General features: G+C 54.1%; 1 protein-coding gene across 1 annotated transcript in view; it reads right to left on the reverse strand.

Moving 5' to 3' along the window:
* Positions 1 to 1,811: 1,811 nt before the first annotated feature.
* Positions 1,812 to 27,609, reverse strand: part of LOC118687354 (protein AHNAK2-like) — a 131,734-nt gene continuing 105,936 nt past the window's right edge. Inside the window, 4 exon segments of the mRNA XM_054515227.1 lie at positions 1,812 to 5,443; positions 5,446 to 10,399; positions 10,430 to 18,042; positions 18,044 to 27,337. Of these exon segments, the coding sequence (XP_054371202.1) occupies positions 2,792 to 5,443; positions 5,446 to 10,399; positions 10,430 to 18,042; positions 18,044 to 27,337 (24,513 nt within the window). The 3' untranslated portion in view covers positions 1,812 to 2,791.

Genomic DNA, 27,609 nt, shown 5'->3' on the forward strand with positions numbered 1-27,609 from the left:
TGCTTTAATCCAGGTACTGGGAAAACATTTCATCTACCATTTATGCCTCAGGGTACACTTAATTTCATGACAGTCATTAATATCTCCACAATCCTTAGAGGATAGCTCTTGGGCCATGGGCACTGACTCACAGACCTCTGCTCTCTGCAGAGGCCCAGAAAAGTCAGCTTTAGTTGCAGGGTGGGTTGTGGTGGTGCAGTTTCCTGAAGAGGGGAAGTGGAGAGGGAGGTGCCAGTTCCTTCTTCCAGTATCCAGTGTGAGGATGTGTGGGAATAATTCAAAGTTGCATCAGGGGAGGTTCAAACTTGACACTAGGAAACATTTCAGTACCAAGAGAGAGCTCAAACACTAAACCAGACTTGTCCTGAGAAGTGTTCAATGCCACAAGCATTTGGATAATGCCCTTAATAGCCTCAATGCTTTTTCTATGTTTTGGTCATCACTTAAGTGGTCGAGCAATTGACTGAATGATCATTTTGGGCCCCTTTTAATTAACTATTCTATTTTGTTCTGTTCTGTTCTATTCTAACGGTCTTGTAAGTGAAACAGGGTTAGATCAGCTACAAGGAAAAAATCTTTACTGTGAGGGTGCTGAGGCCCTGGCACAGGTTGCCCAGAGCAGCTGTGGCTGCCCCATCCCTGGCAGTGTTCAAGGCCAGGCTGGATGGGGCTCTGAGCAAGCTGGGCCAGTGGAAGGTGTCCCTGCCCATGGCAGGGGGTTAGATGGATGATCTTTAAGGTTCCTTCTGTCCCCTTAACATTCTGTGATTCTGTGATAAGAAGAAGAGAAGAAATGAAGAACATCTTAATCTACAGATGGTTAGACAACCAAGTGCACTTCACTTACAACCCATTTCCTAAGTGTTTTGCTGTGTCTGCTTTCCTATACTAAGAAGAACATGGAGAAATATGGGAAAACTACTATAATGAAGCATGTCTGCACTTGTCATTCTGGAGAGAGGATCTTGTGAGTGAAGTGGTGATTGCAGCCGTCTTGGCCAAAGAAGCCACAAAGAAATTGAGCTTAAAATCTCGGCAGGAGGAAAAGGGACAGCAAAACTTCAACTCTGGACAGGAGGAGGACTTCAGGAACTGGTGAGTAAACTCTCCTGGAAAATGTTTTTGTATTTGAGGGGATTTTCCTGCTCTGCTCTGTGCTGGGGCAGCCTTGCCTGGAGTCCTGTGAGCAGTGTTGGGTGCCACAGTAAAAAAAAGGACATTAGAGAGTGTCCAAAGGAGGCCACAGGGATGATGAAGTGTCTGGAGGGGAAGCTGTATGAGGAGGGGCTGAAGTCACTTGGTCTGTCCAGCCTGGAGGAGACTGAGGGGAGAGCTCAAGTGTGGCCTTCAAATCCTCATGAGGGGAAGCAAGAGGGGCAGGTGCTGATCTCTTCATTCTCATGGCCAGTGAAAGGACCTGAGGAAACGGCTGGAGCTGAGTCATGAGGGATTTAGGATGGATGTTAGGAAAGGTTTTTCACCCAAAGGGTGTTTCAGCACTGGGACAGACTCCCCAGGGCAGTGGTCACAGCCCCAAGCCTGACAGAGTTCAAGCAGCCTTTGGACAATGCTCTCAGGCACATGGTGCGAGTCCTGGGGTGTCCTGTGCGGGGCCAGGAGTGGGATTCACGGATCCTGAAAGGTTCCTTCTGACTCAACATATTCTATGATTCAACTTTGAGTGAAAAGTCTCCATTACCCTTACACTAAGGAACTGTGCTGTCATTAAGTACATGAAGAACATGCAAAGTTTTGCAAATTTAAGCTGGGATTTTCCTAATCAGAAATGTCAGTAACTCACGCTACTCAAGTTATTATTCCTATAGTGAGTTTATTGTGAATTAAGAATACAGACAGTGTTTTAATGGTACATGTGAAGGCTGTCACATACACATCCTGGTTTTCCTTGTGCACTTGAGAGAAGCATTAATATAAACAAAGGAGCAAATAATTATATACACCTCCTTTCCCAGAAAATCTCTGAAGCAATTCCACCAGTGTGGCAGACCATTCTAAGCATTTAACAATCCCATAAGTATATACATTAAAATTTATTTATCCACATTTGAATAATATTCTTTGTAAGCATGTTTTATTCTGGTATCTTACAAACATGATTTAGTTACATGTTTTTTGGTCTTGAAATTTTTCTGTTGGGTTTTGCTGTTTTTTATTTTAAATTATTGTAAGGCTAAATATGACCTGCCACAATAATAAAAAAAATGAGAAGAGAGGAAGAGGCAAAGCATTAGTCTCTCTACACTAATATTTAATTTTTATTTTATATTTTAAAATGTTTGTGGAATATACATACTACCTTAGCTGAAATAAAGAAAAAACCTTTTAATAACAAAGCAAAAGTAGATCAGAAAGTTCCAAAATCTAAACAGGTAAGTGTAGTTCTCATAATACTAGTTTAGAGCCCATTCTGGAAATAATCTGTAATCTAAATATAACTGGTGTGTTTTGAGAAGCCTCTTTAACAAGTCTTTTGGTATTGTTGAGCCTTTCAATGATTTACTTTCGTGGTTCTGGTATCTACTCAGACTTTGCTCAACCTATGGGCTCATCTGCACCTGTCATAATTGTTGCCCTTGGGGTAGATATGAAGAAATCATTATTTTTATTAGTGTACAATCTAGTACATCCATGTACTTGAAAAATTGTTCAAGTGTTCTCATGAATACCAACCTTGGCTTTTAATTTTCAGTTATTAGAAAATTAGGAAAACATTCTCTTCTGTGGATGATTTTGTTTTTGTTGAGGATTGAGGATTGAGAAAATACAACCTTCATTTGGCTGTATCTCCAACAATACTAGATTTACTCTCTTTTTCTTCCTCCAACAAGATCAGTTCAGTTCTTGCTGAAGATGTCACAATAGATGAGGCCCCATCAATTTCAGCTTTTTCACTTTCTCCTATTTCTTTAGGTGATAAGCTTTCTTGTGCATCAAAAAACACATCTGGCTTATCTGTTGGGCTATCTTCATCTGAGAGTCTCCCCTCTTTATGACCCACCTCTTCTTTGTCAGCAGACTTAGCCTTTTTGGAAGGAGATGTGAAACCAAGCTTGGGAAATCTAAACCATCCAGCTTTTTCAGCCTGCTTAGAGGAATCATCTGATGTGTCAGCAGGTTTCACATCTTCTGGAACTGATTTTTTTATTTCTGCTTTTGCATCTGTGCTTGTTTCATCCCCAGAAGATGAAAAGCCAATACTTGGAAGCCAAAATTTAAATCTTCCAGGAGATCTTTTACTATCAGTCTTTTCTTTCTCATTGGTTATGTCTTTTTCTTCACCTTCCACTGCTTCAACTACATCTTCATCTTCAGAGAGAGGAGCTGCAGTTATTCTCTCTGGTGATTTATCAGGAAAACTCTCTTCAAGTTTACTGGAACCCTTTACTTCAGCAGCAGATGTTTTTAACTTTGACAAACTTACTTTTCCTCTAGATTCTTCAGACCCACGGTGTGGTTTGTCAGATAGTTTAAGCTCAGCACTGCCACTTCCCTGTGCAGCTACTCCAAAGCTTTCACCAGCACCTGTAGGTTTTCTCACTGATGCATCTCCTGTTGGAGATGGCTGCTGGACCAGCACATCTAAATCACTGTGTGATTCAGGCAACTTGGCCTTGAGCAATGAGAATCCCAAAGTAGCAGTTTTGACCTCTGATGATAGAATCTCTGATTCTTTCAGTATCTCAGTAGTGTAAATCTCACACCGCTCAATAGCAACATGTTCAGGTTCTACTTTTTCACTTACTTCTTGGCCCTCTATGTAAGACCAATGAATGTCTTGCCCTGCACTTGAAAGGGAGGACTCTATGGTAGCTGTCATTTGGGCTGTTTTAATGGCAGGTTCAGTCAGTGTTAAAATTTTGCTTTTTGCTTTTTGAATACCCCCCTCTACAGCTCCTGGGGTTTCTTCAGGGATAGCAGAGCTTGCTTGCAGTTGCACTATTTCAATGTCAGTACTAGATCCCTTTGGATCTGTTACTACTTTTGACAGTAAAACATCAGCTTCAATTGGGGGAGCTCTGAAAGTGAATCTTGGTATTTTTAGTTTGGGAATTCTTACACTTACTTCTGGGACACCTTGTGTTTGGTCCACTGTTTCCCCTGTTACTCTGGCAGATGCTTCTATACAATCTAGAGCTGGACTTTTCAGGCCAATTGATCCTTCTGGTTTTTGTAACTGCATTTCTGCTGTGCCTCTTTCACATTTAGGTGCTGAATCAGCTTCTGACTTTGGCAAATTGGTATCATCTTCAAACCCCTTGATTTCAGAATGCAACATTCCAAACCTTGGAATCTTAAACTTGTATGCTTTAATTTTACTTGTTTCTGCTCTATCTTCTACTTGCACTTCCACTCCTGCAGACACATCCTTTTCAACACTTTTCACGTGAAATTTCATTTCAGGATCTACTCCAGTAATTTTAACATCCGTCTTCAATGTTGGAACTTCTACCTTTAGATCTTCCAGCTTAGCAGTAACATAAGTACCATCTTCTGATCCTTTTGCTGTGGACCATTCATACGTAGTCCTTTTTAATTGACTTTCTTCACTGTCTTTTCCTGTGATTTTCACCTCACCCTTTATCTTTCCTTTTTTAATTGCTGCCTCGTTGTTTTGAATATCTAGCTCTTCCTTTGGAAGATTAACATCTGTTTTCTTCTGTGTTGCATCCAGAGTAATTTCAGCTGATGATGGCTTGAATCCTACCCCTGATGTCTCTAACTTCATGGAACTTTCTACCTTTTGGACATTTATATCCTGTGATTTGCCTTTATGCTCTGGAGATGACAGAGTACACGTAGGAAACCTATTTGCTGAACTCTTGTCTTTGTCAGTTTCCAAAGTGCTTGGGTATGACTTAGACAATTCTGCTGCAGACACTGTGATTTCTGAAGTATGTCCTTCAGCACTGCGCTTAACTACATCTGCGTAAGTTTCAGTTGTTGGAATACTCACTCTACTATCTGTTCTTTCTGTGGATAATGAAATGTCTCCTTCAATCTTTGGCAAGCTAACATTAGAACTCTCCACAGAATCTCCTAATTTCTGAATCCCTTCTTTTCCAATAGTAATTTCAGCAACTGCATGTGGTAATGAGAAGGTATTTTCAGGAGCACTTGTTTCAGTTTGTACTCTAGCAGAAGGAATAGTTGCCTGAGCTTTTTCCATACTTCTTTCAATATTGGCATCACTCTTCTTTTCCTTTAAGGATGACCTGCCAAATGCAGGTATTCTGAATTTTGGCATTTTAAACCATCCCTGATGTTCTTCAGTCTGAACTTCAGCTTTTATTTCATGTTCTTTTAATTTGATTTCCTTCTCCTCAAGACTCTCACTAACCCCCTCTGTCTTTGGTTTGGTGCTTATGTCTACCTTTGCATCTTCAATGCCACTTGTCAGAGCTTGGGGTGTTTTTACCTTACCATCAACTACTCCAGATCTGACACATCAGATATAAGTTCTGATGCTGGAACTCCCACAGCAATGTCAGCAATTTCTTTTGTTGTTCTTAGTTGGGGTAGCTCAGCTTCTATTTTTGGAGAACTGATCTCTGTCTCTGGGACTTTCCCTTTTGTTCTAGTGATTCCAAACTTTGTCTTCTGGAATTTCTGCATTTTAATCTTCCCTTCAGGACCTTCTAATTTCACTTTTCTTCCATCCACAACTGATGAGCTTTCTGTTAATATATCAGGGCTCTTCAAATCAACTGAAGCTTCTCCTTTGGAGAGCTTAGTACCTGTTTTTTGAATGTTACATTCATTGGTAGAACTTATTTTTAAGTCGACCTGTTGAAAACTCCCCTCTGAGGGAGCCAAAGAAGCATCAATCTTTGCTGAGCTGACTGTTATTTCAGTTTTAGAGGCTTCAGTTTCTACTCTGGAAAACTCCAGAGTGTGGACTGTAGTGTCAGCCAGTTTTATGCTGATCTGTGCCCCTTCTTCCGTCCCTTCAGGATGACATTTTTCTATATCAGGTATCTTAATAGAATCATCACCCTCTATTTCTGTTTTATGAAGAGTAGCATCAGCTTCAACTTTTTGAGATTTTGGAACCTTGATCTTGGAGAGCGAAATTTTAGGCATGACAAATTGAGGCTTTTTAATTGGACTTTTTTGCTCAACTTTTCCTGCAGATATTTCCAGATCAAGGTCTGGCCCACTACCTTGATCATCAGTTGCAGTTTCATTCACTTCTGTGTCTATTCTGCTTGACATGACAACAAGCTTTTGGTCTTCCAAATTTGCTCCAGAATCAGATTTAACACTTGCTTCCTTTTTTGGTGACCAACTGAAGGATGGAAGTTTGAATTTGGGCATCTTGAAATGTCCTTCTTTCTCTTCTCCATCTCCATCTTGCTTTATTTCCCCCTTGATCTTTACTGCTGCATCTGAATCCTGAATATCACTGTCTGGTTTTGGAATAGGAATGTCAGCTGATGGGAGGTGAACATCAGCCTCTGATGTCTTACTGTCAGTTTTGGTAATTTTGGCTTCAGGACTGTAAGTCCTTGTTTCTGTGCCACATTCTACCTTCAAGTCTGGTGCTTCAACAGCAATGTCAGATATTTCTACTGTTGCTTTTAGATGGGGAACCTTGACTTCTGATTTGGATTGGCCAACGTTCTTTTCCGACCCTTTCCCTTTAGAAAGTGTGATTCCTACCTTTGGCATTTGGAATTTAGACATTTTTGTTTTCCCTTCAGAACCTTCAGCTTTTATCTCTACATCACCCACAGCAATTTCACTTGATGTTCTTTCAACACTTATGTCAGGACTCTTCACCTCAAGTGAACCTTCAGGTATCATCTTAATATCTGAGGTGGAGAGGCTGGCATTAGCAGCAGCTGATTTCAGTGTCAGATCATCTCCTTCACAGGTAGGAACTTTGACCTCACCTGTAGGCATGCTAATATCCACCTCTATTTTGGGAGCTTTGGCTTCTGGTTTGGAAAATTCTGAAGTTGGGACTGATACTTTGGGCACTTTTATGCCCAGTCCTGCAACTTCTCCACTACTTCCTTTCTCAGATTTCTGAACAGAAACACCTTCTTTTTCTTGTTTGGGTCCAGAAACACCACTTTCCACTACAGGCAGAGAGACCTGTACTTTCTGACCCTTAATTTTAGGGAATGAGATCTTTGGCATGGTAAATTGGGACTTCTTGGTTTTGGCCTTTTCACCATCTTTTTCTGTTGTATCAAATTCTTCATGAAGGTATTGATTCTCAGGAGCAGGAAAAGTTAATTCAGATCCCATGTCTCCAGATAAGGTAGACAAAGTGGGTCTTTCCAAATGTTCCTCAACATGAGAAGGAGCAATAGCTTCTTTCTTTGGGGACCACCTAAATGAAGGCAATTTGAATTTTGATGATTTAAATTTGTTTTCTTTCTCCTCAGTGCCCTTTTCTCCTGTAACTACTTCCTGTTCTGCCTTGCACTCTAAATCTGGGTCATGGATTTCTGCTTCTAATTTTGGCAAGGTAACCTCCATGGGTGAGAGATTTGGATCCATTGTTGGTGCATCCTGAACAACTTCAAGTGAAGGCTTATGCAACTTGACACCAAGATGGGCATCAGGGATTTGAACTGTTTTTTCAATATCAGGACAAGTCATATCAGATGTTATACTTCCCTTGGAAATTTCAGATTCCACATTGGCACCAACATCACTTTCAGATGCTTTTCCCTTAGATCGAATTCTGAATTTTGGTTTTCGGAATTTAGGAATTTTAACTGTGACCTCTGTGTCACCCAAAGATATTTCAGCAGATGTGGTTTTGCCCTCTAGCTTAAAACCTCCTTGCTCCTCAGAACCATCTTCACTTAAAATTTCAAAATCTGAAAGATTTTCATCAGCAAGAGATGCTATTTTTGATTCCGATTCTGATAGATTAGTTTGGTATTTAGTAAGAGTAATATCCCCCTGTCGTAATGATGACTCCAGATCAATTTGAGATGAAGTCACTTCAGATTTAGAGAAACCAATGCTAGGAACTCTGAATTTGGTACTTTTAGAGACACTCTCCCCCTTAACGTCAGTAAAATGTTTAGGTTCAACGCTCTCAGAAGGGACAGAAGAAGATTCCTCTGTTAAAGAATAACAAAGAGTTTCAGACACAGAAACATCATATCCAGACTGGCTTTGTGCATGAGGTTTGAAACTTTTAGAAAGAGAAATTTTAGGCATCCTAAATATAGAAGATTTAGATTTACCAATATCCTCTTTACAAGAAGAAGAATCTAGGGGAACATCAAAGCTCAGCGCTTGGAACTCAGACTCAGAAAATGTCACGTCCACGATGGCAGGTCCTGAGGGCTCCGTCACTTGAGCCTCCAGGAGGTTGACGTCCACATCAGCAGCCACGGTGCCCTTGGCCTCTCTGCTGCTGGACCAGCCAAAGGAAGGCATGCCGAACTTGGGCATCTTGAACTTGCCGTCCTTGGTCTTGGTGGCCTCCTTCTCTGGGACTTTGGCTTCTCCTTCAAGGCTAAGGCTGGCCTCGGGGGCCTGCAAGTCGACGCTGGCCTGTGGAAGAGTTGCGTCAACAGAGGGCAGACTGATGTCCACCTTGGGAGCTTTGATGTCAGCTTTGGGCATCTTGAGGGAGGGCTTCTCCAGCTTCACGCCAGTGCCCTCTGTTGAGGCCGTCACGGTGGCGGATGGGAGCTCCACCTCAGCGCTGGGCAGGCTGATCTCGGCTGTGGGCACCTCGGCCTTGGGGGAGGAGACTGTGAATTTGGGCTTGTCAAATTTGGGCATCTTCAGCTTGCCTTTCAGGCCCGTGCCTTCCAGCTCCAGCTTGCCTTCGGCGGAGGGAGCTTTGACCTCTACGTCGGGCGCCTGGAGCTCCAGGGAGCCTTCAACGGAGGGCAGCTTGACATCGGGGGCCGTGACAGTCATGTCGGTGGCCTTGAGCTCGGCCTGCGGGAGGCTGACGTCTGCCTCCAGTTTGGGAGACTTGATGGTAGGCTTGGAGAAGACCACGCTGGGCACCTTGACTTTGGGCATGTGTATTTTCATGCCGCCACCCTCCGCTTTGCCAGCGGCCACCTCCAGGCTGGCTTCGGCCTCGGGGCCCTGCAGGGCCGCTTCGCCCTCCTGGCCTTTGGGCAGCGAGACCTCGGCCTTGGGCAGGCTGACCTGTGCCTGGGGAGCTTTGACTTTGGGCAGCTTGACGCTGGGCATCTTGACGTCGGGCATCTTGAATCGGCCTTTCTCACCCTCGGCTGCTACCGTGCCCGTCTCAACGGTCACCTCCACACCCGGCACTTGGATATCGGCCGTGGGCAAGGTCACCTCCACTTCGGTGGCTCCGGAAGGCACCGTCACTTGAGGCTCCGGGAGGCTGACGTCCACCTCGGCGGCCACGGTGCCCTTGGCCTCTCTGCTGCTGGACCAGCCAAAGGAAGGCATGCCGAACTTGGGCATCTTGAACTTGCCGTCCTTGGTCTTGGTGGCCTCCTTCTCTGGGACTTTGGCTTCTCCTTCAAGGCTAAGGCTGGCCTCGGGGGCCTGCAAGTCGACGCTGGCCTGTGGAAGGGTGATGTCAACAGAGGGCAGACTGATGTCCACCTTGGGAGCTTTGATGTCAGCTTTGGGCATCTTGAGGGAGGGCTTCTCCAGCTTCACGCCAGTGCCCTCTGTTGAGGCCGTCACGGTGGCGGATGGGAGCTCCACCTCAGCGCTGGGCAGGCTGATCTCGGCTGTGGGCACCTCGGCCTTGGGGGAGGAGACTGTGAATTTGGGCTTGTCAAATTTGGGCATCTTCAGCTTGCCTTTCAGGCCCGTGCCTTCCAGCTCCAGCTTGCCTTCGGCGGAGGGAGCTTTGACCTCTACGTCGGGCGCCTGGAGCTCCAGGGAGCCTTCAACGGAGGGCAGCTTGACATCGGGGGCCGTGACAGTCATGTCGGTGGCCTTGAGCTCGGCCTGCGGGAGGCTGACGTCTGCCTCCAGTTTGGGAGACTTGATGGTAGGCTTGGAGAAGACCACGCTGGGCACCTTGACTTTGGGCATGTGTATTTTCATGCCGCCACCCTCCGCTTTGCCAGCGGCCACCTCCAGGCTGGCTTCGGCCTCGGGGCCCTGCAGGGCCGCTTCGCCCTCCTGGCCTTTGGGCAGCGAGACCTCGGCCTTGGGCAGGCTGACCTGTGCCTGGGGAGCTTTGACTTTGGGCAGCTTGACGCTGGGCATCTTGAATCGGCCTTTCTCACCCTCGGCTGCTACCGTGCCCATCTCAACGGTCACCTCCACACTGGGCACGTGGATATCGGCCGTGGGCAGGGTCACCTCCAGTTCGGTGGCTCCGGAAGGCACCGTCACTTGAGGCTCCGGGAGGCTGACGTCCACCTCGGCGGCCACGGTGCCCTTGGCCTCTCTGCTGCTGGACCAACCAAAGGAAGGCATGCCGAACTTGGGCATCTTGAACTTGCCATCCTTGGTCTTGGTGGCCTCCTTCTCTGGGACTTTGGCTTCTCCTTCAAGGGTAAGGCTGGCCTCGGGGGCCTGCAAGTCGACGCTGGCCTGTGGAAGGGTGATGTCAACAGAGGGCAGACTGATGTCCACCTTGGGAGCTTTGATGTCAGCTTTGGGCATCTTGAGGGAGGGCTTCTCCAGCTTCACGCCAGTGCCCTCTGTTGAGGCCGTCACGGTGGCGGATGGGAGCTCCACCTCAGCGCTGGGCAGGCTGATCTCGGCTGTGGGCACCTCGGCCTTGGGGGAGGAGACTGTGAATTTGGGCTTGTCAAATTTGGGCATCTTCAGCTTGCCTTTCAGGCCCGTGCCTTCCAGCTCCAGCTTGCCTTCGGCGGAGGGAGCTTTGACCTCTACGTCGGGCGCCTGGAGCTCCAGGGAGCCTTCAACGGAGGGCAGCTTGACATCGGGGGCCGTGACAGTCATGTCGGTGGCCTTGAGCTCGGCCTGCGGGAGGCTGACGTCTGCCTCCAGTTTGGGAGACTTGATGGTAGGCTTGGAGAAGACCACGCTGGGCACCTTGACTTTGGGCATGTGTATTTTCATGCCGCCACCCTCCGCTTTGCCAGCGGCCACCTCCAGGCTGGCTTCGGCCTCGGGGCCCTGCAGGGCCGCTTCGCCCTCCTGGCCTTTGGGCAGCGAGACCTCGGCCTTGGGCAGGCTGACCTGTGCCTGGGGAGCTTTGACTTTGGGCAGCTTGACGCTGGGCATCTTGAATCGGCCTTTCTCACCCTCGGCTGCTACCGTGCCCGTCTCAACGGTCACCTCCACACCGGGCACTTGGATATCGGCCGTGGGCAGGGTCACCTCCACTTCGGTGGCTCCGGAAGGCACCGTCACTTGAGGCTCCGGGAGGCTGACGCCCACCTCGGCGGCCACGGTGCCCTTGGCCTCTCTGCTGCTGGACCAGCCAAAGGAAGGCATGCCGAACTTGGGCATCTTGAACTTGCCGTCCTTGGTCTTGGTGGCCTCCTTCTCTGGGACTTTGGCTTCTCCTTCAAGGCTAAGGCTGGCCTCGGGGGCCTGCAAGTCGACGCTGGCCTGTGGAAGGGTGATGTCAACAGAGGGCAGACTGATGTCCACCTTGGGAGCTTTGATGTCAGCTTTGGGCATCTTGAGGGAGGGCTTCTCCAGCTTCACGCCAGTGCCCTCTGTTGAGGCCGTCACGGTGGCGGATGGGAGCTCCACCTCAGCGCTGGGCAGGCTGATCTCGGCTGTGGGCACCTCGGCCTTGGGGGAGGAGACTGTGAATTTGGGCTTGTCAAATTTGGGCATCTTCAGCTTGCCTTTCAGGCCCGTGCCTTCCAGCTCCAGCTTGCCTTCGGCGGAGGGAGCTTTGACCTCTACGTCGGGCGCCTGGAGCTCCAGGGAGCCTTCAACGGAGGGCAGCTTGACATCGGGGGCCGTGACAGTCATGTCGGTGGCCTTGAGCTCGGCCTGCGGGAGGCTGACGTCTGCCTCCAGTTTGGGAGACTTGATGGTAGGCTTGGAGAAGACCACGCTGGGCACCTTGACTTTGGGCATGTGTATTTTCATGCCGCCACCCTCCGCTTTGCCAGCGGCCACCTCCAGGCTGGCTTCGGCCTCGGGGCCCTGCAGGGCCGCTTCGCCCTCCTGGCCTTTGGGCAGCGAGACCTCGGCCTTGGGCAGGCTGACCTGTGCCTGGGGAGCTTTGACTTTGGGCAGCTTGACGCTGGGCATCTTGAATCGGCCTTTCTCACCCTCGGCTGCTACCGTGCCCATCTCAACGGTCACCTCCACACTGGGCACGTGGATATCGGCCGTGGGCAGGGTCACCTCCAGTTCGGTGGCTCCGGAAGGCACCGTCACTTGAGGCTCCGGGAGGCTGACGTCCACCTCGGCGGCCACGGTGCCCTTGGCCTCTCTGCTGCTGGACCAGCCAAAGGAAGGCATGCCGAACTTGGGCATCTTGAACTTGCCGTCCTTGGTCTTGGTGGCCTCCTTCTCTGGGACTTTGGCTTCTCCTTCAAGGCTAAGGCTGGCCTCGGGGGCCTGCAAGTCGACGCTGGCCTGTGGAAGGGTGATGTCAACAGAGGGCAGACTGATGTCCACCTTGGGAGCTTTGATGTCAGCTTTGGGCATCTTGAGGGAGGGCTTCTCCAGCTTCACGCCAGTGCCCTCTGTTGAGGCCGTCACGGTGGCGGATGGGAGCTCCACCTCAGCGCTGGGCAGGCTGATCTCGGCTGTGGGCACCTCGGCCTTGGGGGAGGAGACTGTGAATTTGGGCTTGTCAAATTTGGGCATCTTCAGCTTGCCTTTCAGGCCCGTGCCTTCCAGCTCCAGCTTGCCTTCGGCGGAGGGAGCTTTGACCTCTACGTCGGGCGCCTGGAGCTCCAGGGAGCCTTCAACGGAGGGCAGCTTGACATCGGGGGCCGTGACAGTCATGTCGGTGGCCTTGAGCTCGGCCTGCGGGAGGCTGACGTCTGCCTCCAGTTTGGGAGACTTGATGGTAGGCTTGGAGAAGACCACGCTGGGCACCTTGACTTTGGGCATGTGTATTTTCATGCCGCCACCCTCCGCTTTGCCAGCGGCCACCTCCAGGCTGGCTTCGGCCTCGGGGCCCTGCAGGGCCGCTTCGCCCTCCTGGCCTTTGGGCAGCGAGACCTCGGCCTTGGGCAGGCTGACCTGTGCCTGGGGAGCTTTGACTTTGGGCAGCTTGACGCTGGGCATCTTGAATCGGCCTTTCTCACCCTCGGCTGCTACCGTGCCCGTCTCAACGGTCACCTCCACACTGGGCACTTGGATATCGGCCGTGGGCAGGGTCACCTCCACTTCGGTGGCTCCGGAAGGCACCGTCACTTGAGGCTCCGGGAGGCTGACGCCCACCTCGGCGGCCACGGTGCCCTTGGCCTCTCTGCTGCTGGACCAGCCAAAGGAAGGCATGCCGAACTTGGGCATCTTGAACTTGCCGTCCTTGGTCTTGGTGGCCTCCTTCTCTGGGACTTTGGCTTCTCCTTCAAGGGTAAGGCTGGCCTCGGGGGCCTGCAAGTCGACGCTGGCCTGTGGAAGGGTGATGTCAACAGAGGGCAGACTGATGTCCACCTTGGGAGCTTTGATGTCAGCTTTGGGCATCTTGAGGGAGGGCTTCTCCAGCTTCACGCCAGTGCCCTCTGTTGAGGCCGTCACGGTGGCGGATGGGAGCTCCACCTCAGCGCTGGGCAGGCTGATCTCGGCTGTGGGCACCTCGGCCTTGGGGGAGGAGACTGTGAATTTGGGCTTGTCAAATTTGGGCATCTTCAGCTTGCCTTTCAGGCCCGTGCCTTCCAGCTCCAGCTTGCCTTCGGCGGAGGGAGCTTTGACCTCTACGTCGGGCGCCTGGAGCTCCAGGGAGCCTTCAACGGAGGGCAGCTTGACATCGGGGGCCGTGACAGTCATGTCGGTGGCCTTGAGCTCGGCCTGCGGGAGGCTGACGTCTGCCTCCAGTTTGGGAGACTTGATGGTAGGCTTGGAGAAGACCACGCTGGGCACCTTGACTTTGGGCATGTGTATTTTCATGCCGCCACCCTCTGCTTTGCCAGCGGCCACCTCCAGGCTGGCTTCGGCCTCGGGGCCCTGCAGGGCCGCTTCGCCCTCCTGGCCTTTGGGCAGCGAGACCTCGGCCTTGGGCAGGCTGACCTGTGCCTGGGGAGCTTTGACTTTGGGCAGCTTGACGCTGGGCATCTTGACGTCGGGCATCTTGAATCGGCCTTTCTCACCCTCGGCTGCTACCGTGCCCGTCTCAACGGTCACCTCCACACTGGGCACTTGGATATCGGCCGTGGGCAGGGTCACCTCCACTTCGGTGGCTCCGGAAGGCACCGTCACTTGAGGCTCCGGGAGGCTGACGTCCACCTCGGCGGCCACGGTGCCCTTGGCCTCTCTGCTGCTGGACCAGCCAAAGGAAGGCATGCCGAACTTGGGCATCTTGAACTTGCCGTCCTTGGTCTTGGTGGCCTCCTTCTCTGGGACTTTGGCTTCTCCTTCAAGGCTAAGGCTGGCCTCGGGGGCCTGCAAGTCGACGCTGGCCTGTGGAAGGGTGATGTCAACAGAGGGCAGACTGATGTCCACCTTGGGAGCTTTGATGTCAGCTTTGGGCATCTTGAGGGAGGGCTTCTCCAGCTTCACGCCAGTGCCCTCTGTTGAGGCCGTCACGGTGGCGGATGGGAGCTCCACCTCAGCGCTGGGCAGGCTGATCTCGGCTGTGGGCACCTCGGCCTTGGGGGAGGAGACTGTGAATTTGGGCTTGTCAAATTTGGGCATCTTCAGCTTGCCTTTCAGGCCCGTGCCTTCCAGCTCCAGCTTGCCTTCGGCGGAGGGAGCTTTGACCTCTACGTCGGGCGCCTGGAGCTCCAGGGAGCCTTCAACGGAGGGCAGCTTGACATCGGGGGCCGTGACAGTCATGTCGGTGGCCTTGAGCTCGGCCTGCGGGAGGCTGACGTCTGCCTCCAGTTTGGGAGACTTGATGGTAGGCTTGGAGAAGACCACGCTGGGCACCTTGACTTTGGGCATGTGTGTTTTCATGCCGCCACCCTCCGCTTTGCCAGCGGCCACCTCCAGGCTGGCTTCGGCCTCGGGGCCCTGCAGGGCCACTTCGCCCTCCTGGCCTTTGGGCAGCGAGACCTCGGCCTTGGGCAGGCTGACCTGTGCCTGGGGAGCTTTGACTTTGGGCAGCTTGACGCTGGGCATCTTGACGTCGGGCATCTTGAATCGGCCTTTCTCACCCTCGGCTGCTACCGTGCCCGTCTCAACGGTCACCTCCACACCGGGCACTTGGATATCGGCCGTGGGCAGGGTCACCTCCACTTCGGTGGCTCCGGAAGGCACCGTCACTTGAGGCTCCGGGAGGCTGACGTCCACCTCGGCGGCCACGGTGCCCTTGGCCTCTCTGCTGCTGGACCAGCCAAAGGAAGGCATGCCGAACTTGGGCATCTTGAACTTGCCGTCCTTGGTCTTGGTGGCCTCCTTCTCTGGGACTTTGGCTTCTCCTTCAAGGCTAAGGCTGGCCTCGGGGGCCTGCAAGTCGACGCTGGCCTGTGGAAGGGTGATGTCAACAGAGGGCAGACTGATGTCCACCTTGGGAGCTTTGATGTCAGCTTTGGGCATCTTGAGGGAGGGCTTCTCCAGCTTCACGCCAGTGCCCTCTGTTGAGGCCGTCACGGTGGCGGATGGGAGCTCCACCTCAGCGCTGGGCAGGCTGATCTCGGCTGTGGGCACCTCGGCCTTGGGGGAGGAGACTGTGAATTTGGGCTTGTCAAATTTGGGCATCTTCAGCTTGCCTTTCAGGCCCGTGCCTTCCAGCTCCAGCTTGCCTTCGGCGGAGGGAGCTTTGACCTCTACGTCGGGCGCCTGGAGCTCCAGGGAGCCTTCAACGGAGGGCAGCTTGACATCGGGGGCCGTGACAGTCATGTCGGTGGCCTTGAGCTCGGCCTGCGGGAGGCTGACGTCTGCCTCCAGTTTGGGAGACTTGATGGTAGGCTTGGAGAAGACCACGCTGGGCACCTTGACTTTGGGCATGTGTATTTTCATGCCGCCACCCTCCGCTTTGCCAGCGGCCACCTCCAGGCTGGCTTCGGCCTCGGGGCCCTGCAGGGCCGCTTCGCCCTCCTGGCCTTTGGGCAGCGAGACCTCGGCCTTGGGCAGGCTGACCTGTGCCTGGGGAGCTTTGACTTTGGGCAGCTTGACGCTGGGCATCTTGACGTCGGGCATCTTGAATCGGCCTTTCTCACCCTCGGCTGCTACCGTGCCCGTCTCAACGGTCACCTCCACACCGGGCACTTGGATATCGGCCGTGGGCAGGGTCACCTCCACTTCGGTGGCTCCGGAAGGCACCGTCACTTGAGGCTCCGGGAGGCTGACGTCCACCTCGGCGGCCACGGTGCCCTTGGCCTCTCTGCTGCTGGACCAGCCAAAGGAAGGCATGCCGAACTTGGGCATCTTGAACTTGCCGTCCTTGGTCTTGGTGGCCTCCTTCTCTGGGACTTTGGCTTCTCCTTCAAGGCTAAGGCTGGCCTCGGGGGCCTGCAAGTCGACGCTGGCCTGTGGAAGGGTGATGTCAACAGAGGGCAGACTGATGTCCACCTTGGGAGCTTTGATGTCAGCTTTGGGCATCTTGAGGGAGGGCTTCTCCAGCTTCACGCCAGTGCCCTCTGTTGAGGCCGTCACGGTGGCGGATGGGAGCTCCACCTCAGCGCTGGGCAGGCTGATCTCGGCTGTGGGCACCTCGGCCTTGGGGGAGGAGACTGTGAATTTGGGCTTGTCAAATTTGGGCATCTTCAGCTTGCCTTTCAGGCCCGTGCCTTCCAGCTCCAGCTTGCCTTCGGCGGAGGGAGCTTTGACCTCTACGTCGGGCGCCTGGAGCTCCAGGGAGCCTTCAACGGAGGGCAGCTTGACATCGGGGGCCGTGACAGTCATGTCGGTGGCCTTGAGCTCGGCCTGCGGGAGGCTGACGTCTGCCTCCAGTTTGGGAGACTTGATGGTAGGCTTGGAGAAGACCACGCTGGGCACCTTGACTTTGGGCATGTGTATTTTCATGCCGCCACCCTCCGCTTTGCCAGCGGCCACCTCCAGGCTGGCTTCGGCCTCGGGGCCCTGCAGGGCCGCTTCGCCCTCCTGGCCTTTGGGCAGCGAGACCTCGGCCTTGGGCAGGCTGACCTGTGCCTGGGGAGCTTTGACTTTGGGCAGCTTGACGCTGGGCATCTTGACGTCGGGCATCTTGAATCGGCCTTTCTCACCCTCGGCTGCTACCGTGCCCGTCTCAACGGTCACCTCCACACCGGGCACTTGGATATCGGCCGTGGGCAGGGTCACCTCCACTTCGGTGGCTCCGGAAGGCACCGTCACTTGAGGCTCCGGGAGGCTGACGTCCACCTCGGCGGCCACGGTGCCCTTGGCCTCTCTGCTGCTGGACCAGCCAAAGGAAGGCATGCCGAACTTGGGCATCTTGAACTTGCCGTCCTTGGTCTTGGTGGCCTCCTTCTCTGGGACTTTGGCTTCTCCTTCAAGGCTAAGGCTGGCCTCGGGGGCCTGCAAGTCGACGCTGGCCTGTGGAAGGGTGATGTCAACAGAGGGCAGACTGATGTCCACCTTGGGAGCTTTGATGTCAGCTTTGGGCATCTTGAGGGAGGGCTTCTCCAGCTTCACGCCAGTGCCCTCTGTTGAGGCCGTCACGGTGGCGGATGGGAGCTCCACCTCAGCGCTGGGCAGGCTGATCTCGGCTGTGGGCACCTCGGCCTTGGGGGAGGAGACTGTGAATTTGGGCTTGTCAAATTTGGGCATCTTCAGCTTGCCTTTCAGGCCCGTGCCTTCCAGCTCCAGCTTGCCTTCGGCGGAGGGAGCTTTGACCTCTACGTCGGGCGCCTGGAGCTCCAGGGAGCCTTCAACGGAGGGCAGCTTGACATCGGGGGCCGTGACAGTCATGTCGGTGGCCTTGAGCTCGGCCTGCGGGAGGCTGACGTCTGCCTCCAGTTTGGGAGACTTGATGGTAGGCTTGGAGAAGACCACGCTGGGCACCTTGACTTTGGGCATGTGTATTTTCATGCCGCCACCCTCCTGCTTTGCCAGCGGCCACCTCCAGGCTGGCTTCGGCCTCGGGGCCCTGCAGGGCCGCTTCGCCCTCCTGGCCTTTGGGCAGCGAGACCTCGGCCTTGGGCAGGCTGACCTGTGCCTGGGGAGCTTTGACTTTGGGCAGCTTGACGCTGGGCATCTTGACGTCGGGCATCTTGAATCGGCCTTTCTCACCCTCGGCTGCTACCGTGCCCGTCTCAACGGTCACCTCCACACCGGGCACTTGGATATCGGCCGTGGGCAGGGTCACCTCCACTTCGGTGGCTCCGGAAGGCACCGTCACTTGAGGCTCCGGGAGGCTGACGTCCACCTCGGCGGCCACGGTGCCCTTGGCCTCTCTGCTGCTGGACCAGCCAAAGGAAGGCATGCCGAACTTGGGCATCTTGAACTTGCCGTCCTTGGTCTTGGTGGCCTCCTTCTCTGGGACTTTGGCTTCTCCTTCAAGGCTAAGGCTGGCCTCGGGGGCCTGCAAGTCGACGCTGGCCTGTGGAAGGGTGATGTCAACAGAGGGCAGACTGATGTCCACCTTGGGAGCTTTGATGTCAGCTTTGGGCATCTTGAGGGAGGGCTTCTCCAGCTTCACGCCAGTGCCCTCTGTTGAGGCCGTCACGGTGGCGGATGGGAGCTCCACCTCAGCGCTGGGCAGGCTGATCTCGGCTGTGGGCACCTCGGCCTTGGGGGAGGAGACTGTGAATTTGGGCTTGTCAAATTTGGGCATCTTCAGCTTGCCTTTCAGGCCCGTGCCTTCCAGCTCCAGCTTGCCTTCGGCGGAGGGAGCTTTGACCTCTACGTCGGGCGCCTGGAGCTCCAGGGAGCCTTCAACGGAGGGCAGCTTGACATCGGGGGCCGTGACAGTCATGTCGGTGGCCTTGAGCTCGGCCTGCGGGAGGCTGACGTCTGCCTCCAGTTTGGGAGACTTGATGGTAGGCTTGGAGAAGACCACGCTGGGCACCTTGACTTTGGGCATGTGTATTTTCATGCCGCCACCCTCTGCTTTGCCAGCGGCCACCTCCAGGCTGGCTTCGGCCTCGGGGCCCTGCAGGGCCGCTTCGCCCTCCTGGCCTTTGGGCAGCGAGACCTCGGCCTTGGGCAGGCTGACCTGTGCCTGGGGAGCTTTGACTTTGGGCAGCTTGACGCTGGGCATCTTGACGTCGGGCATCTTGAATCGGCCTTTCTCACCCTCGGCTGCTACCGTGCCCGTCTCAACGGTCACCTCCACACTGGGCACTTGGATATCGGCCGTGGGCAGGGTCACCTCCACTTCGGTGGCTCCGGAAGGCACCGTCACTTGAGGCTCCGGGAGGCTGACGTCCACCTCGGCGGCCACGGTGCCCTTGGCCTCTCTGCTGCTGGACCAGCCAAAGGAAGGCATGCCGAACTTGGGCATCTTGAACTTGCCGTCCTTGGTCTTGGTGGCCTCCTTCTCTGGGACTTTGGCTTCTCCTTCAAGGCTAAGGCTGGCCTCGGGGGCCTGCAAGTCGACGCTGGCCTGTGGAAGGGTGATGTCAACAGAGGGCAGACTGATGTCCACCTTGGGAGCTTTGATGTCAGCTTTGGGCATCTTGAGGGAGGGCTTCTCCAGCTTCACGCCAGTGCCCTCTGTTGAGGCCGTCACGGTGGCGGATGGGAGCTCCACCTCAGCGCTGGGCAGGCTGATCTCGGCTGTGGGCACCTCGGCCTTGGGGGAGGAGACTGTGAATTTGGGCTTGTCAAATTTGGGCATCTTCAGCTTGCCTTTCAGGCCCGTGCCTTCCAGCTCCAGCTTGCCTTCGGCGGAGGGAGCTTTGACCTCTACGTCGGGCGCCTGGAGCTCCAGGGAGCCTTCAACGGAGGGCAGCTTGACATCGGGGGCCGTGACAGTCATGTCGGTGGCCTTGAGCTCGGCCTGCGGGAGGCTGATGTCTGCCTCCAGTTTGGGAGACTTGATGGTAGGCTTGGAGAAGACCACGCTGGGCACCTTGACTTTGGGCATGTGTATTTTCATGCCGCCACCCTCCGCTTTGCCAGCGGCCACCTCCAGGCTGGCTTCGGCCTCGGGGCCCTGCAGGGCCGCTTCGCCCTCCTGGCCTTTGGGCAGCGAGACCTCGGCCTTGGGCAGGCTGACCTGTGCCTGGGGAGCTTTGACTTTGGGCAGCTTGACGCTGGGCATCTTGACGTCGGGCATCTTGAATCGGCCTTTCTCACCCTCGGCTGCTACCGTGCCCGTCTCAACGGTCACCTCCACACTGGGCACTTGGATATCGGCCGTGGGCAGGGTCACCTCCACTTCGGTGGCTCCGGAAGGCACCGTCACTTGAGGCTCCGGGAGGCTGACGTCCACCTCGGCGGCCACGGTGCCCTTGGCCTCTCTGCTGCTGGACCAGCCAAAGGAAGGCATGCCGAACTTGGGCATCTTGAACTTGCCGTCCTTGGTCTTGGTGGCCTCCTTCTCTGGGACTTTGGCTTCTCCTTCAAGGCTAAGGCTGGCCTCGGGGGCCTGCAAGTCGACGCTGGCCTGTGGAAGGGTGATGTCAACAGAGGGCAGACTGATGTCCACCTTGGGAGCTTTGATGTCAGCTTTGGGCATCTTGAGGGAGGGCTTCTCCAGCTTCACGCCAGTGCCCTCTGTTGAGGCCGTCACGGTGGCGGATGGGAGCTCCACCTCAGCGCTGGGCAGGCTGATCTCGGCTGTGGGCACCTCGGCCTTGGGGGAGGAGACTGTGAATTTGGGCTTGTCAAATTTGGGCATCTTCAGCTTGCCTTTCAGGCCCGTGCCTTCCAGCTCCAGCTTGCCTTCGGCGGAGGGAGCTTTGACCTCTACGTCGGGCGCCTGGAGCTCCAGGGAGCCTTCAACGGAGGGCAGCTTGACATCGGGGGCCGTGACAGTCATGTCGGTGGCCTTGAGCTCGGCCTGCGGGAGGCTGACGTCTGCCTCCAGTTTGGGAGACTTGATGGTAGGCTTGGAGAAGACCACGCTGGGCACCTTGACTTTGGGCATGTGTATTTTCATGCCGCCACCCTCTGCTTTGCCAGCGGCCACCTCCAGGCTGGCTTCGGCCTCGGGGCCCTGCAGGGCCGCTTCGCCCTCCTGGCCTTTGGGCAGCGAGACCTCGGCCTTGGGCAGGCTGACCTGTGCCTGGGGAGCTTTGACTTTGGGCAGCTTGACGCTGGGCATCTTGACGTCGGGCATCTTGAATCGGCCTTTCTCACCCTCGGCTGCTACCGTGCCCGTCTCAACGGTCACCTCCACACCGGGCACTTGGATATCGGCCGTGGGCAGGGTCACCTCCACTTCGGTGGCTCCGGAAGGCACCGTCACTTGAGGCTCCGGGAGGCTGACGTCCACCTCGGCGGCCACGGTGCCCTTGGCCTCTCTGCTGCTGGACCAGCCAAAGGAAGGCATGCCGAACTTGGGCATCTTGAACTTGCCGTCCTTGGTCTTGGTGGCCTCCTTCTCTGGGACTTTGGCTTCTCCTTCAAGGCTAAGGCTGGCCTCGGGGGCCTGCAAGTCGACGCTGGCCTGTGGAAGGGTGATGTCAACAGAGGGCAGACTGATGTCCACCTTGGGAGCTTTGATGTCAGCTTTGGGCATCTTGAGGGAGGGCTTCTCCAGCTTCACGCCAGTGCCCTCTGTTGAGGCCGTCACGGTGGCGGATGGGAGCTCCACCTCAGCGCTGGGCAGGCTGATCTCGGCTGTGGGCACCTCGGCCTTGGGGGAGGAGACTGTGAATTTGGGCTTGTCAAATTTGGGCATCTTCAGCTTGCCTTTCAGGCCCGTGCCTTCCAGCTCCAGCTTGCCTTCGGCGGAGGGAGCTTTGACCTCTACGTCGGGCGCCTGGAGCTCCAGGGAGCCTTCAACGGAGGGCAGCTTGACATCGGGGGCCGTGACAGTCATGTCGGTGGCCTTGAGCTCGGCCTGCGGGAGGCTGACGTCTGCCTCCAGTTTGGGAGACTTGATGGTAGGCTTGGAGAAGACCACGCTGGGCACCTTGACTTTGGGCATGTGTATTTTCATGCCGCCACCCTCTGCTTTGCCAGCGGCCACCTCCAGGCTGGCTTCGGCCTCGGGGCCCTGCAGGGCCGCTTCGCCCTCCTGGCCTTTGGGCAGCGAGACCTCGGCCTTGGGCAGGCTGACCTGTGCCTGGGGAGCTTTGACTTTGGGCAGCTTGACGCTGGGCATCTTGACGTCGGGCATCTTGAATCGGCCTTTCTCACCCTCGGCTGCTACCGTGCCCGTCTCAACGGTCACCTCCACACTGGGCACTTGGATATCGGCCGTGGGCAGGGTCACCTCCACTTCGGTGGCTCCGGAAGGCACCGTCACTTGAGGCTCCGGGAGGCTGACGTCCACCTCGGCGGCCACGGTGCCCTTGGCCTCTCTGCTGCTGGACCAGCCAAAGGAAGGCATGCCGAACTTGGGCATCTTGAACTTGCCGTCCTTGGTCTTGGTGGCCTCCTTCTCTGGGACTTTGGCTTCTCCTTCAAGGCTAAGGCTGGCCTCGGGGGCCTGCAAGTCGACGCTGGCCTGTGGAAGGGTGATGTCAACAGAGGGCAGACTGATGTCCACCTTGGGAGCTTTGATGTCAGCTTTGGGCATCTTGAGGGAGGGCTTCTCCAGCTTCACGCCAGTGCCCTCTGTTGAGGCCGTCACGGTGGCGGATGGGAGCTCCACCTCAGCGCTGGGCAGGCTGATCTCGGCTGTGGGCACCTCGGCCTTGGGGGAGGAGACTGTGAATTTGGGCTTGTCAAATTTGGGCATCTTCAGCTTGCCTTTCAGGCCCGTGCCTTCCAGCTCCAGCTTGCCTTCGGCGGAGGGAGCTTTGACCTCTACGTCGGGCGCCTGGAGCTCCAGGGAGCCTTCAACGGAGGGCAGCTTGACATCGGGGGCCGTGACAGTCATGTCGGTGGCCTTGAGCTCGGCCTGCGGGAGGCTGATGTCTGCCTCCAGTTTGGGAGACTTGATGGTAGGCTTGGAGAAGACCACGCTGGGCACCTTGACTTTGGGCATGTGTATTTTCATGCCGCCACCCTCTGCTTTGCCAGCGGCCACCTCCAGGCTGGCTTCGGCCTCGGGGCCCTGCAGGGCCGCTTCGCCCTCCTGGCCTTTGGGCAGCGAGACCTCGGCCTTGGGCAGGCTGACCTGTGCCTGGGGAGCTTTGACTTTGGGCAGCTTGACGCTGGGCATCTTGACGTCGGGCATCTTGAATCGGCCTTTCTCACCCTCGGCTGCTACCGTGCCCGTCTCAACGGTCACCTCCACACTGGGCACTTGGATATCGGCCGTGGGCAGGGTCACCTCCACTTCGGTGGCTCCGGAAGGCACCGTCACTTGAGGCTCCGGGAGGCTGACGTCCACCTCGGCGGCCACGGTGCCCTTGGCCTCTCTGCTGCTGGACCAGCCAAAGGAAGGCATGCCGAACTTGGGCATCTTGAACTTGCCGTCCTTGGTCTTGGTGGCCTCCTTCTCTGGGACTTTGGCTTCTCCTTCAAGGCTAAGGCTGGCCTCGGGGGCCTGCAAGTCGACGCTGGCCTGTGGAAGGGTGATGTCAACAGAGGGCAGACTGATGTCCACCTTGGGAGCTTTGATGTCAGCTTTGGGCATCTTGAGGGAGGGCTTCTCCAGCTTCACGCCAGTGCCCTCTGTTGAGGCCGTCACGGTGGCGGATGGGAGCTCCACCTCAGCGCTGGGCAGGCTGATCTCGGCTGTGGGCACCTCGGCCTTGGGGGAGGAGACTGTGAATTTGGGCTTGTCAAATTTGGGCATCTTCAGCTTGCCTTTCAGGCCCGTGCCTTCCAGCTCCAGCTTGCCTTCGGCGGAGGGAGCTTTGACCTCTACGTCGGGCGCCTGGAGCTCCAGGGAGCCTTCAACGGAGGGCAGCTTGACATCGGGGGCCGTGACAGTCATGTCGGTGGCCTTGAGCTCTGCCTGCGGGAGGCTGACGTCTGCCTCCAGTTTGGGAGACTTGATGGTAGGCTTGGAGAAGACCACGCTGGGCACCTTGACTTTGGGCATGTGTATTTTCATGCCGCCACCCTCCGCTTTGCCAGCGGCCACCTCCAGGCTGGCTTCGGCCTCGGGGCCCTGCAGGGCCGCTTCGCCCTCCTGGCCTTTGGGCAGCGAGACCTCGGCCTTGGGCAGGCTGACCTGTGCCTGGGGAGCTTTGACTTTGGGCAGCTTGACGCTGGGCATCTTGACGTCGGGCATCTTGAATCGGCCTTTCTCACCCTCGGCTGCTACCGTGCCCGTCTCAACGGTCACCTCCACACCGGGCACTTGGATATCGGCCGTGGGCAGGGTCACCTCCACTTCGGTGGCTCCGGAAGGCACCGTCACTTGAGGCTCCGGGAGGCTGACGTCCACCTCGGCGGCCACGGTGCCCTTGGCCTCTCTGCTGCTGGACCAGCCAAAGGAAGGCATGCCGAACTTGGGCATCTTGAACTTGCCGTCCTTGGTCTTGGTGGCCTCCTTCTCTGGGACTTTGGCTTCTCCTTCAAGGCTAAGGCTGGCCTCGGGGGCCTGCAAGTCGACGCTGGCCTGTGGAAGGGTGATGTCAACAGAGGGCAGACTGATGTCCACCTTGGGAGCTTTGATGTCAGCTTTGGGCATCTTGAGGGAGGGCTTCTCCAGCTTCACGCCAGTGCCCTCTGTTGAGGCCGTCACGGTGGCGGATGGGAGCTCCACCTCAGCGCTGGGCAGGCTGATCTCGGCTGTGGGCACCTCGGCCTTGGGGGAGGAGACTGTGAATTTGGGCTTGTCAAATTTGGGCATCTTCAGCTTGCCTTTCAGGCCCGTGCCTTCCAGCTCCAGCTTGCCTTCAGCGGAGGGAGCTTTGACCTCTACGTCGGGCGCCTGGAGCTCCAGGGAGCCTTCAACGGAGGGCAGCTTGACATCGGGGGCCGTGACAGTCATGTCGGTGGCCTTGAGCTCGGCCTGCGGGAGGCTGACGTCTGCCTCCAGTTTGGGAGACTTGATGGTAGGCTTGGAGAAGACCACGCTGGGCACCTTGACTTTGGGCATGTGTATTTTCATGCCGCCACCCTCCGCTTTGCCAGCGGCCACCTCCAGGCTGGCTTCGGCCTCGGGGCCCTGCAGGGCCGCTTCGCCCTCCTGGCCTTTGGGCAGCGAGACCTCGGCCTTGGGCAGGCTGACCTGTGCCTGGGGAGCTTTGACTTTGGGCAGCTTGACGTCGGGCATCTTGAATCGGCCTTTCTCACCCTCGGCTGCTACCGTGCCCGTCTCAACGGTCACCTCCACACTGGGCACTTGGATATCGGCCGTGGGCAGGGTCACCTCCACTTCGGTGGCTCCGGAAGGCACCGTCACTTGAGGCTCCGGGAGGCTGACGTCCACCTCGGCGGCCACGGTGCCCTTGGCCTCTCTGCTGCTGGACCAGCCAAAGGAAGGCATGCCGAACTTGGGCATCTTGAACTTGCCGTCCTTGGACTTGGTGGCCTCCTTCTCTGGGACTTTGGCTTCTCCTTCAAGGCTAAGGCTGGCCTCGGGGGCCTGCAAGTCGACGCTGGCCTGTGGAAGGGTGATGTCAACAGAGGGCAGACTGATGTCCACCTTGGGAGCTTTGATATTAGTTGGTGTAATTTCTGAAATTTTATCTTTTGATTTTTTATTGAATTCCCACTTCTCTGTTTCAATACCTGTTTTTGAAATCTGTATTTTTTCTGTATCTTCTGTTTTTATTTCTGTTGGGGTAGATTTTATATCTGGTTTTTTCAGACTCGGTAACTGGCCTTCAGGTTTTTGTATTATATTGTTTTCATCTGTTTTTCCTATGGATATTCCTATTTCCATTTCAGCAGTTGGAATTTTTTCTGGTGGTCCAGTTACCTGAAGTCCTCCTGCATTTTCCAAGGTTTGCACTTTTAGTTCTCTGTCACTTATCTGTTCTTTAAGTTGGGCTGTTTCTTCCTTGGTATTTGACCAGGTAAATGTAGGGAATTTTAACTTTGGCAGTCTGAATTTGCTTTCTTTCCCCTCTATATCTTTTTCTCCTCTTTTCATTTCAATTTCTATGTTTAAGTCTTTGTCATTTGTGGGCATGCCATCTTCCTCCATACTTTCCTTTTTTATCCTATCTTCTGTGTCCTCTTTGCTTTCTTCTCTTGTTATTTTCATGTCTGTTTTGGGTGCTTTGGGTGCTTTGGCCACTTTGAATGATGGCATTTGTATTTTCCAAGTAGATACATCTGATTGTGCATCTGGCAAAAGAGTTTTCACATTGAAATTCCTGCTGTCCTCTGAAGTCATATCAGCTGTTTTTTCTGGGACTGACTGTGGAACATCAGTTCCCTGTTTAGTAGTGTCAGTCTCTGTCTCTTTTCTTTTGGGCACTGAAATTCCAGAATTTATTTTCTGAATATTTACTATTTGTGTGTCTTCTGCTTGTTTTTCTCCTGTTTGCAGTGTTTCAGATGTCTGTAATTCTACTTTAGCAGTGCCAATTTCTAGGCCTTTTACCTGTACAGATCCTTTAGTACTGTGACCCATCAAGTCTATGTTAATTCCACTTTCTCCATCTTTTTTATCTGCTGTTCCCTTCTGTTTCTTTTTTCGGGATTTTGATGAGGCTTGTGGAGATTTTTTAGTTGGGCTTACTTTCAGATCAGCAGTTTCTAAACTAGGCTTTGGTATCTCTGTTGTTATGTCTGGTACTTCAGGTACACTAAATTTTGATGATGCTTCCTTGTCATTTTTAATGCTTATTTCAACTTCAGGGCATTGTTTTACATGAGACGGAATGCCATTTTTAATTTCTTTTAAGTCTTTTGTTAAAGTTTCATGTCCCTCCCCTGTCTTCACTTCATAAGCAGGAGATGTGGTATATTCAACAGTTAAAATTTCGGGATTTTCCAGGCTTATATCATATTTATGCATTTTTTCTCTTTCAGAGATCAGTGTCGTTTTTATTTCTTGTTTTTGCTTCTCTTGTGGCTCTGGTTTGGACCTGTGCATTCTGAATCCAATGCTAGGGAACTTCAGCTTCTTTTGGCTTCCTTTTTTCTCTTTGGTATGGACCTCTTGTGGAAATTGAGACTCTGTGTCCGTGCTTGTAGGGGAAATATCCTGCAAAGCAGGCTCATATGCATCTGATGTACTATGAGATCTTCTGTGCCTCAATATCTTTTTATTTTTGATTGATTGAAATTTTGGCCATGATAATCTATCTTTTTTAGGTCTCTTACTTCTTCCTACTCTTTGGCTTACAATTAATGTTTCCCTGTCTTCTTCTGAAATGGATTTTCCTGAAACATGCAGTGTTTCTTCAGGAATGCTCTCACTGAGCTCTTTTTCCTAAAAGAACAAATAGTATTCAGAAGATTAGAAGTAACCTAAATATAGGTGCAACAGAAAATAAAAAACATACCTTAAAACCTGAAAAATGTTCTTTTGATTACTAGTATCTACTTGTTATATAAAAAAATCCTGAAGATTATAAAAATATGCAATGTCAGGCAGAAATTACATAAAACAAATGGACTGTAATATATGGATTTCTGAAGATATTCCTTTCAAAATATTACTGTAAAAAGTGGTTTCTGTATGTATGTATGTATGTATGCATC

This window comes from Molothrus ater, chromosome 6 (assembly GCF_012460135.2).
Source record: "Molothrus ater isolate BHLD 08-10-18 breed brown headed cowbird chromosome 6, BPBGC_Mater_1.1, whole genome shotgun sequence".
NCBI lineage: Eukaryota > Metazoa > Chordata > Aves > Passeriformes > Icteridae > Molothrus > Molothrus ater.